Below are 11,583 nucleotides of genomic sequence, written 5' to 3' on the forward strand. Positions count from 1 at the left end.
TTTATTTGGCCAATTAGAGGCCGCCGTTGGTGTGAAGTCTTCTAAGTTGGCTGCGCCCATGAAGTAGGAAATCGCTTAGTCACTTCTCACATTTATTGGACAATTTCACACTGAATTATGAATAATCTCAATAAAATAATCTATAAAATAAAATAATCTGTCATGAAAGAACACAGTTAAATGCACTTTAAATAGAGGATATGTAGCATTTTGGGGAAAAATGTCGTGGCATGAATATGTAGCAACTTGACAAAAAAAATTACTTGGTTCAGTTAAAAGCTGTTAATTAGTCCTGGATTTCATTTTTGAAGTTTATTATCATTAAGGAGTTAGTCAAGAAATTTTAAAACAGGATACAGTGGTTTTCCTTTTATCATTTCCCGTAATCAGAAAAAGTGATTTTTCTCGAAACAATGGAATTAGATATATAGCATTTTGGAACCAAACTCTTCATACACACAATATATATTCTTATGAAAGTATATTTAATGATATAGATGCTCAACATCTTCATATTTACCACTTTGAATAAAGTGACAGAAATACCTATATGGTTATACAGAGAGTTCACCATTCACTTCTGATAAAAACAAAGGTATTAAGAAACATAGAATTATTTCCAGCAATAAAGTTGTTTAATACATGTGATCCACTAATCTACGTATAGACAAATAACAAAAAACAGACTTAATCTCAATATGAGTGATAGTAAGGAGAAACATTATCCTAAGACAATTGATTATATAATAAAGAGAACTACATCAATATGATTTGCTCATGTCAGGAATTTGAGATTTCCTGAAGTAGTAAAATAGAATATAATGAGGGCAAACCCATACTCTTCTGTAAATACATATTTTTAACAGACACACTGTTTAACTTTCCAAGCCACTGTTTGTCAGAAATAACTTCTTCTGTTTTCTGCAATTAGTTAATGCAATACATGTATAAATGTTCTCAATTCAAACATCATCTAAATTAAATTTCACTACTGGAGTCAGGTGTACAGTAAATACATTCAGAGTTTCCGAATACAAATCAACTGAATAATAATTGATTATATCCTAAATAATTCAATAGCCATTTTCTCTCATACAGTACAAGAGATGATATCAAAATTGCAAAAGCATTTTTTAAAATTTGAAAAAGAATAAAAAAAATTCTGTAAAGTCTTATAGCCAATATGGGCTGTTCTATAAACATTCGAAAAAAAATTATGAGTGTAATAACTGTTTTTGCATAGCAGGAACGTGGTATAGTGAGAGAAAAACATCTACACATGCTTTCCCAGACTAAAAGCAACTTGTCATATTCTGTCCATGCAAAACTGGACAAAAATATTCTAACACATTTAGGAAACTGCATTTAATGTCAATGTGGCATTTATAAGTTGGTTTCCTGATGGTAAAGTGTCTAGTCTACCATGTGGCTCTACCAGGGTCTCCAGAAGCCACTGCAGCCTGGAGTCTCCTCTTTGCTGCTGATCTGGGAGGCTGGAGAGATGAACCGAGGAACGACATTTCTGCTCTTCTCCATGGAAGGCTGCATGGTGAGGAAGTGGCTCAGCAGTCTTCTCTGGGGCTGAGTGTGTACTTGACACTGAGACAGGAAGTTGATGGTCTCCTGCACACACCTGCTGTAGCTTTCAGTGGAGCAGCTCGACTTCTTGTGTGATTGCTGCTGCTGTCTCAGGAAATAAACTGTCATCTCCAGGATGTCACCATTTTCCTGTCTGGAATCAGGCTGTTGCTTTAGGAATTCTCCACCCAGCAGAGACTTGAGCTTCTCCATGCTGCTGTTGATGCGTTCTTGACGCAACTTCTCCACTGTTGGCTTTCTCAGCTACAGACAGAACAGAAATGTTTGTTAAAACTCAGCTAATATTAACTAATATTTAGTTAATATTTATTAACTAAACAAATATTCAAATATTAATAAAAATGTAAAATGAAGCTGTATACAATATCATGGTTCAGTATATTTACCTTATTAGTAAGTGGAAGAAGTTGGTTGGAGTTGATCATTGATGCAGTGATTGTAGGAGCCGGAGCTGTATTTCTTCTGTTAGCTGTCTGTGAGGAGAAGATCTGAGCTGTGCTGAGCTTTCTCTCTCTCTTTGTCTCACTCCCTCTCTCTCACTCCCCTATTTATACTCCTCTATTTATACTCTCTAATCTCCATATGAATGTGTGAGTCCTGAGTTTGCTGGAGGTTCTCACAGTCTGCAGGCAAAGGGGAGCTCAGATGGGACTAAAGACCAGAGGACCAGCCACATGCTCAGTGAAGTGCATATTACTAAGGAAACAATGAGTCCATCTCTGGACAGCAGGTGGAGGAGTGTCTAAGAGAGCAAGAGGTCTTTGGGAAAGTGGAGACCTTGACTGAAAGCAGCTCTGTCACATTTTGGGCATGTGCCATGACAATGCACATGTCATGCATATGGTTTAAATTGTAATGTCATAGTTTTGTAATATCAGACGCGTAAAAGCAAATCAATTGTGTTAGTTCTTGATTTTTTTTTTAATTTTATATAATATGAGAAATTCTACAAATGTTAAAAGAACTGATGTGAAACTTTCACACACATCCATACACACGTGAAAAACACATTCACAAATACATATACTTATGAAACGTTCGTACGGATACACATGAACCGGGCACATTAATACATATGAAACATACATACAGACTTGTATGAAACACCTTCACATACAGGGCGGCACGGTGGTGTAGTGGTTAGCGCTGTCGCCTCACAGCAAGAAGGTCCGAGTTCGAGCCCCATGGCCGGCGAGGGCCTTTCTGTGCGGAGTTTGCATGTTCTCCCCGTGTCCACGTGGGTTTGCTCCGGTTTCCCCCACAGTCCAAAGACATGCAGGTCTTTAACTGGTGACTCTAAATTGACCATAGGTGTGAATGTGAGTGTGAATGGTTGTCTGTGTCTATGTGTCAGCCCTGTGATGACCTGGTGACTTGTCCAGGGTGTACCCCGCCTTTCGCCCGTAGTCAGCTGGGATAGGCTCCAGCTTGCCTGCGACCCTGTAGAAGGATAAAGCGGCTAGAGATAATGTGATGTGTGATGTGTGATTTTAGATTCTGGGCAGCACGGTGGTGTAGTGGTTAGTGCTGTCGCCTCACAGCAAGAAGATCCGGCTTCGAGCCCCGTGGCCGGCGAGGGCCTTTCTGTGTGGAGTTTGCATGTTCTCCCCGTGTCTGTGTGGGTTTCCTCCGGGTGCTCCGGTTTCCCCCACAGTCCAAAGACATGCAGGTTAGGTTAACTGGTGACTCTAAATTGACCGTAGGTGTGAATGTGAGTGTGAATGGTTGTCTGTGTCTATGTGTCAGCCTTGTGATGACCTGGCGACTTGTCCAGGGTGTACCCCGCCTTTCGCCCGTAGTCAGCTGGGATAGGCTCCAGCTTGCCTGCGACCCTGTAGAACAGGATAAAGCGGCTAGAGATAATGAGATGAGATGAGATGAGATGAGATGAGATGAGATGAGATGAGGTTTGCCTGGTCTAAAGTTAATTAGTGCAATTTCTTGCCTTCTTAATGTGTTTGAGACCAAAACAGTAAATAGTAAATAATAAAAATACAGTAAATAGCCCTATTCCACAACTGTAGTAATCCATATTATGTCAAAAACCGCTCAACTAAGTAAAGAGAAACGACGTCCATCATTACTTTAAGACATGAAGTGACTTTTGACGAATAAAAATAAAGAAAAACTATTGCAATAGAGGCAGCACAGTGGTGTAGTGGTTAGCACTGTTGCCTCACAGTAAGAAGGTCCTGGGTTTGAGCCCAGTGGCTGATGAGGACCTTTCTGTGTGGAGTTTGCATGTTCTCCCCATGTCTGTGTGGGTTTCCTCCGGGTGCTCTGGTTTCCTCCACAGTCCAAAGACACGCAGGTTAGGCTAATTGGTAGCTCTAAATTGACCGTAAGTGTGAGTGTGAATGGTTGTTTGTCCATGTGTCAGCCCTGTGATGACCTGGTCACTTGTCCAGGTTGTACCCCACCTCTCGCCCATAGTCAGCTGGGATAGGCTCCAGCTTGCCTGCGACCCTGCACAGGATAAGCGGCTACAGATGATGGATAGATAGAAGGTGTGTCCAAATTTTTGACTGATACTGTATATATGGGCGGTACGGGGTGTAGTGGTTAGCACTGTCACCTCACAGCAAGAAGGTCCGGGTTCGAGCCCCGTGGCCGGCGAGGGCCTTTCTGTGCGGAGTTTGCATGTTCTCCCCATGTCCGCGTGGGTTTCCTCCGGGTGCTCCGGTTTCCCCCACAGTCCAAAGACATGCAGGTTAGGTTAACTGGTGACTCTAAATTGACCGTAGGTGTGAATGTGAGTGTGAATGGTTGTCTGTGTCTATGTCTCAGCCCTGTGATGACCTAGTGACTTGTCCAGGGTGTACCCCGCCTCTCGCCCATAGTCAGCTGGGATCAGAGGTGGAAAAACTGGATTGACAAAGTAAAAGTCCTGCTTAGGTTTTCCTTCTGCCTGTGCTCTCAACACAGGTGATTTCACCAATTAGTTCATCAACCTGGCTTAGGGGATGTGGTAATTAGGATCAGCTGGTTCATTGAATTAGCTGGAGCAAAAATGTGGCAGGGTTTTTACTTTCTGCACCCGGGTTTTTCCACCTCTGGCTGGGATAGGCTCCAGCTTGCCTGCGACCCTGTAGAAGGATAAAGCGGTTAGAGATAATGAGATGAGATGAGATGAGATGAGATGAGATGAGACTGTATATATGAAATGATCATACAGATAAAGGTGAAACAGACTGAGCCTGAGAAGTTTACGGTCCTGTTGTAAAGTAAATTCTTTGAATCCCTTTGTATTTAATGGCTTTATATGACCAAATACATAGGCTACATTCCAGCAAATATTTCACAGAATATTTAAAACCACTGACATGCCATATGATTCAGTATTAATTTATTAATTTGCCAAAAATGGCTTGACTGTGATTTTCTAAAGCACTGATAGCTTGACTACAGTATAAAACTGCATTTAACAAGCCAACATCCTCAATCATCACATGAGCCAGTTCAAATCCTTCATGATGTGACGTGGAAAGCGCATAGAGAACCAAATTTGAATTGAAGTGCCTTCTGGGTATATTGAATTGCCTTCCAGATATAGGCCTACTCAAATATTCTCAAACACATACATGTGTGAAAAGCTTCACTCATTCTATAAGAATTTTTCACACACACTTAAAGCATACAGAAGCATGTATGTAAGTGTGCAAGGTTATAAAATAGTCTGTTTCACATATGAGTATTTCATATGTATGTGCAAGTCTGTTCCACCTCTATCTGTATGAACGTTTCACAAGTATGTGTGTGTGTGAATGTGTTTTTCACGTCTATATGATTGTTTCACATATAGCCAATGTGTGTGAGTTTTCAGTTGTATGGATGTGTGTGTGAAAGTTTCACTTGTGAATGCATACATGTTTCTTGTGTTTGAGTAGCAAAAGTTTGAAATATTTCCTACACGGGCCCCTCATATCACACTCGTCGTTGTCGGCTGTCCATCACTAGTGATGATGACTGCTTCATTATGCACATGCACAGAAACGGAGATGGGCCGGACCAGAGCTCCTTTCCTAATGAAGCGCCTTGCACAGTAAGGTAAGACAAAAGATGTTGTGCCCCCATCTCTGGACCTCCAGACCTGGTGCCAAGTGGTGCACAAAAGTGCCACAGACCTGATGGGTATGGAAGTTGCCCCGCAGTGACAACTGACTTCCCAAGTGATGCCATCCATTGAACATTTGAGTGGCTCTTCTGCATGCCATCTGGTGGTGTACCATTGATCCACGTTGGGTTCATCTGCCACATTGCACCAAAAAGTGCCCTGCTGCCAGCACCTTATATTACCAATAAGGTAATATTACCAATAAGGTAATGTACTATTTAACTCATAGCTGGAACCCAGGCATGTGCAGCCACTCTGGGTCAAAGCAGACTTGGGAGCAATGGTGATTAAGGGGTAACTCCATTTTCCCCAATACTCAAGTTCTCCCAGACCTGAGACTCATCACCAGTTGGAGTTTAAAGTCATACCCAGGACTACATATTACATTACAGGATTAGTTGGGCAGATAATCATTTCCATCCAGTCTTAAATTGGGTTCTATGATTATCAGAAGGGCAAATTGGACCCAAAATTGGCCCAATTATCCTCTAGTGTGGGGCCAGCCTTAAAGAAACACAGAGGAGCTAAAAACAGTCTTGAAATATCTAGTGTCTTATAATAATTTTCATGGCAAGGTGGGTTGCAACATACATTCCAACAGGATATAAATCTACCGTATCACAACAGCAGTAACTGCATGAAGTGTGCATACAATTGAGGTCAGGCTTTAGTGAGTAATACAGGACTGAGAGTGCACTCCCCAGAGCTTTCCCACACATTCCCCATTCACAGCCTCAGCACTGAATAACTGAATAGACATGCGCCTCATTAAATGCAGCAGATGTTCCCTCAGAAAGAATCCTCAGGATCAGACACTGCACAAATGTGTGCATTTTACTTTGTTGCAAACCTGTCGGTCAGAAAGGACAACAGTGCCTGATGAACCAAATCACAACAATAGTTTTGTTGTACTTTTAGAACAACAACAACAAAAATAAATAATAAAAGTTATTTTATGAATAATACATTTAAAATGAGTGCAATTATTTACATTTTTTAAATACTTTTTTCTTCTCTTCTATTAAAAAAATTCTCCAAAATTGTACAGTGGTGCTTGAAAGTTTGTGAACCCTTTAGAATTTTCTATATTTCTGCATAAATATGACCTAAAACAACATCAGATTTTCACACAAGTTCTAAAAGCAGATGAAGAGAACCCAAAATGAGACAAAAATATGATACTTGGTCATTCATTTATTGAGGAAAATGATCCAATATTACATATCCATGAGTGGCAAAAGTATGTGAACCTCTAGGATTAGCAGTTAATTTGAAGGTGAAATTAGAGTCAGGTGTTTTCAATCAATGGGATGGCAATCAGGTGTGAGTGGGCACCCTGTTTTATTTAAAGAACAGGGATCTGTCAAAGTTTGATCTTCACAACACATGTTTGTGGAAGTGTATCATGACACGAACAAAGGAGATTTCTGAGGACCTCAGAAAAAGTGTTGTTGATGCTCATCAGGCTGGAAAAGGTCACAAAACCATCTTTAAAAGAGTTTGGACTCCACCAATCCACAGTCAGACAGATTGTGTACAAATGGAGGAAATTCAAGACCATTGTTACCCTCCCCAGGAGTGGTCAACCAACAAAGATCACTCCAAGAGCAAGGTGTGTAATAGTCGGTGAGGTCACAAAGGACCCTAGGGTAACTTGTAAGCAACTGAAGGCCTCTCTCACATTGGCTAATGTTAAATGTTCATGAGTCCACCATCAGGAGAACACTGAACAACAATGGTGTACATGGCAGGGTTGCAAGGAGAAAGTGACTGCTCTCCAAAAAGAACATTGCTGCTCATCTGCAGTTTGCTAAAGATCACATGGACAAGCCAGAAGGCTATTGGACAGATGAGACCAAAATAGAACTTTTTGGTTTAAATGAGAAGCGTTATGTTTGGAGAAAGGAAAACACTGCATTCCAGCATAAGAACCTTATCCCATCTGTGAAACATGGTGGTGGTAGTATCATGGTTTGGGCCTGTTTTGCTGCATCTGGGCCAGGACGGCTTGCCATCATTGATGGAACAATGAATTCTGAATTATACCAGCGAATTCTCAAAGAAAATGTCAGGACATCTGTCCATGAACTAAATCTCAAGAGAAGGTGGGTCACGCAGCAAGATAACGACCCTAAGCACACAAGTCTGATGATGTTTTAGGTCATATTTATGCAGAAATATAGAAAATTCTAAAAGGTTCACAAACTTTCAAGCACCACTGTACATACATTTTAAATCGATGATATTAGAATCAAACGGAAACCAACTATTTGTCCTCATTTGTACCCAAATATGTAGGTTGTATTTCTACTCATGCCAATCATTTGGAACTACTTGATCAAAACACTGACTTTCACTGAGGGCCACATTTTCATTGTGATAGAAGTTTGGGAAAGTTTGAATGCACAACGTTCACTTACACTTGCTTAGCATGCACTAATTAATGGAACTGATCTTGAAGTGAGATTTTGCAGAATTTCTCGTATTCTGTTGTCATATTCTTTAAGTTAAAATGAAATAAAAGCATCTTTTCCACGTATATAAGCAAACATTTCACATGTATGATATTACATTTGCTAAATAAAAACCGCATGAATAACGCATGCACTGTCATGGCACGTGCCTCAACCATGTAATGTCAAGTGACAGACCATTTTTCAGTCGAGGTCTCCACTTTCCCAAAGACCCCTCACTCTTTTAAACACTCCTGCACCTGCTGTCCAGAGATGGACTCATTGTTTCCTTAGTAATACGCACTTCATTGAGCATGTGGCTGGTCCTCTGGTCTTTGGTCCCATCTGAGCTCCTCATTGGCTGCAGACTGTGAGAACCTCCAACAAACTCAGGACTCACACATTCATATGGAGATTAGAGAGTATAAATAGAGGAGGGCATGAGAGAGAGGGAGTGAGACAGAGAGAGAGAGAGAGACAGAGAGAGAGAGAGAGAAAGCTTAGCACAGCTCAGATCTTCTCCTCACAGAGAGCTGAGAGAGGAAACATAGCCATGGCTCCGACAATCATTGCATCAATGATCAACTCCAACCAACTTTTTCCACTTACTAATAAGGTAAATATACTAAGCCATGATATTTTGTACAATTTCATTTCACATTTGACTAAAATTTGAATATTTATTGAGTTAAATGATGTTTTAACAAACATTTCTGTTTTATCTGTAGCTGAGAAAGCCAACAGTAGAGAAGATGCGTCGAGAACAAATCAACAGCAGTATGGAGAAGCTCAAGTCTCTGCTGGGTGGAGAATTCCTAAAGCAACAGCCTGATTTCAGACAGGAGAAAGCCGACATCCTGGAGACGACAGTTTATTTCCTGAGACAGCAGCAATCGCACAAGGAGTCGAGCTGCTCCACTGCAGCTGATGAAAACTACGGCAGGTGTGTGCAGGAGACCATCAACTTCCTGTCTCAGTGTCAAGTACACACTCAGTCCCAGAGAAGACTGCTGAGCCACTTCCTCACCATGCAGCCTTCCATGGAGAAGAGCAGAAATGTCGTTCCTCAGTTCATCTCTCCAGCCTCCCAGATCAGCCGCAAAGAAGAGACTCCAGGCTGCAGTGGCCTCTGGAGACCCTGGTAGAGATGCGTGGACACTTGGTCATTAGGAAACCATCTTATAAATGCCACATTGGTATTAACTACAGTTTCCTAAATGCGTTAGAATATTTTTGTCCAGTTTTGCATGGACAGAATAAGACAAGTTGTTTCCATATTGGAAAAGTATGTATATTTTTCCATTACTGTGCCATATATTGTACTTACTAAACAAAAAGAACTGCTACATCCTTCAAATATATATTTTTTTACTTTGAATGTATAAGAAAAAGCTCATAATGAGTATACATTTACTGCTTTTGCAGTACTTTAAGAAATTAACTTTTTAAATGTCACATTGGCATTAATCATGTTTTCCAGAGTGTTGGACTTTTTACAGTTTTGCATGTGCAAAATCTAAGTTGCTTTCACTGCAAGAAAGCATATATAAATGTTTTGACTTTTTCAGAATCTATTCCATTTTCTTCCCATGCAAGAAGAATCATTACAGTCATCATGTTTTGAGTGCATTACTAAACCCATACTGGGTGTAAACTTTCTGCATTTGTAAACTGTTTGAATTTCAAGCAATTAAACTTTTTCTAGTTTTTATACAGCTCACTTATTGTGTAAGCCACTATTTTTCTATTTGAAATAGAACTTTAAGGCTTAAAAAAACCCAAAAAACTTTTCTTTATTGAGACTCGTGAACCTTGAGTTTGTGACATTTTTTGTGACATTTCCTCATCTAGTAACGCCAGCTCCAGTGGAGTAACATAGAAGGGATGCTGATGCTGGCTTCTGCACAGCGTAAACATGTTTACAGTGGGTCCTTGTGACTGAGAGAAAAAAAATATATAGTTCAGGCTTTTATTTGAAGATATTTGCTGCTTTAGCTTTTTTATTTTTTAATGTTCAAACTGGAAATGACTTTGCCTTCTGTGAAGGTCTTGTACTTTACTGCATGACTATAAACCAATATTGCCAAAATAATGAAAATAAATTCTAATAATACAAACGAGATGGTCTCTGAATGATTCATTCAATCTGCTTATTGAAATAAAGGTTTATTCTAGAAGCCTCAAATGTTTTTCAGTTTGTCCTTCTAGGAGAAATTATAAAAATTTGAAGATTTGATTCTGTTTCATAGAAAGTTCCAAGTAGAGAACTTGTAAAGAACCCTTGAAGAACCATTTCCCCTAGTGTTTACTATGATTCCCATCTTTGGTGTGTGTCTTTAAAGGTTTACACTGACACCATATATTTCATTGTACAGGGTGTTTCAAAAAAGTTTGATATTATTTTGGATGTAAATATCCCAGAATGATATAAAATTTTTTGAAACACCCTGTACTTTAAAATTACAGCAACATCTTGAAGTGGGAAATTACGCTGGTCAACTATTTTTCAGAAGTTGTTTGCTTCAGAGATGAACTTGGCTGTTTGTTATGAAATTTGGTGTGTTGAATTCAAATATGACAATTAAAACAGCTTATTGGCTACGTCTTCCAAGATATTTAAGATTTTACATTTTATACTTACAGTATGTACATTGTGTAGATAGTAACGTTTAAAGTATAAATTGTAAACCTAGGTCTCTTCATGTGTTTCTGCTTGGTTTACATGATATTTCACCTGTTCTCTTTATGTAACACTACAAAATCAGCAAAAAGTTGATATAAATAAAATGTATTATGAACCAAATGGCAAAAAACAATTATGTATAAGTACCGAATAGGTTTAGTTCTTATTCAGTGTTTACTCAGTGCTTTTTGGCAGCTTGTCTCTTGTATTCACGAAACGGAGCATCTCTTGTCAAGCTTGTCAAGCAAAGACTTAATCTCGAGTGTCTAGCACTGTATGATTTTTTTTCTGAGCTGATTATAGGGCAATTTGGTCAGCAGAGCGATGTAAGTTGACTTATGATTGCATCATCAGTGACTTCTAGGAACAACATTATATCATGTATTATGCAATACCGGCTTCAGATTGCATCATTTATTGTTTTGCCAAAAAAGTAAGTACTGTCCAAACTCAATCATAGATTTATTCATGGAACCAATCTTGAAAACTAGAGCCAATGAACAATTTTAAGTTTCATTTTTGCTCTCAGGGCTGCATGGTGGTGTAGTGGTTAGCACTGTTGCCTCACAGCAAGAAGGTCTGGGTTCGAGCCCCGTGGCCAGCGAGGGCCTTTCTGTGCGGAGTTTGCATGTTCTCCCTGTGTCTGCGTGGGTTTCCTCCGGGTGCTCCAGTTTCCCCCACAGTCCAAAGACATGCAGGTTAGGTTAACTGGTGACTCTAAATTGACCGTAGGT

General features: G+C 39.8%; 2 protein-coding genes across 2 annotated transcripts; one reads left to right on the forward strand and one right to left on the reverse strand.

Moving 5' to 3' along the window:
• Positions 1–1,228: 1,228 nt before the first annotated feature.
• LOC132895938 (transcription factor HES-5-like) lies at positions 1,229–2,439 on the reverse strand. Its single transcript, XM_060936677.1, has 4 exons — positions 2,377–2,439; positions 2,154–2,222; positions 1,986–2,108; positions 1,229–1,842 (listed from the first exon to the last, which is right to left on the reverse strand). The coding sequence occupies exons 1-4, from the start codon at positions 2,437–2,439 to the stop codon at positions 1,432–1,434; spliced, it is 666 nt and encodes a 221-aa protein (XP_060792660.1). The 3' UTR covers positions 1,229–1,431.
• A 6,242-nt stretch (positions 2,440–8,681) lies between these two features.
• On the forward strand, positions 8,682–9,313 carry LOC132896221 (transcription factor HES-5-like). Its single transcript, XM_060936955.1, has 2 exons — positions 8,682–8,782; positions 8,895–9,313. Exons 1-2 carry the CDS (start codon positions 8,720–8,722, stop codon positions 9,309–9,311), a joined length of 480 nt encoding a protein of 159 aa, XP_060792938.1. The 5' UTR covers positions 8,682–8,719; the 3' UTR covers positions 9,312–9,313.
• The last annotated feature ends 2,270 nt before the right edge of the window (positions 9,314–11,583 follow it).

Source organism: Neoarius graeffei, chromosome 13, assembly GCF_027579695.1.
Source record: "Neoarius graeffei isolate fNeoGra1 chromosome 13, fNeoGra1.pri, whole genome shotgun sequence".
Taxonomy (NCBI): Eukaryota; Metazoa; Chordata; class Actinopteri; order Siluriformes; family Ariidae; genus Neoarius; species Neoarius graeffei.

Coding starts and splice junctions, on each gene's coding strand:
- LOC132896221 (XM_060936955.1), top strand. CDS start 8,720: ATGGCTCCGACAATCATTGCATCAATGATCAACTCCAACCAACTTTTT. Junction 8,783..8,894: donor TTTTTCCACTTACTAATAAG/GTAAATATACTA, acceptor TTTTATCTGTAG/CTGAGAAAGCCAACAGTAGA.
- LOC132895938 (XM_060936677.1), bottom strand. CDS start 2,439: ATGCATGACATGTGCATTGTCATGGCACATGCCCAAAATGTGACAGAG. Junction 2,223..2,376: donor CAGAGCTGCTTTCAGTCAAG/GTCTCCACTTTC, acceptor CTTTGCCTGCAG/ACTGTGAGAACCTCCAGCAA. Junction 1,843..1,985: donor TTCTTCCACTTACTAATAAG/GTAAATATACTG, acceptor TTCTGTCTGTAG/CTGAGAAAGCCAACAGTGGA.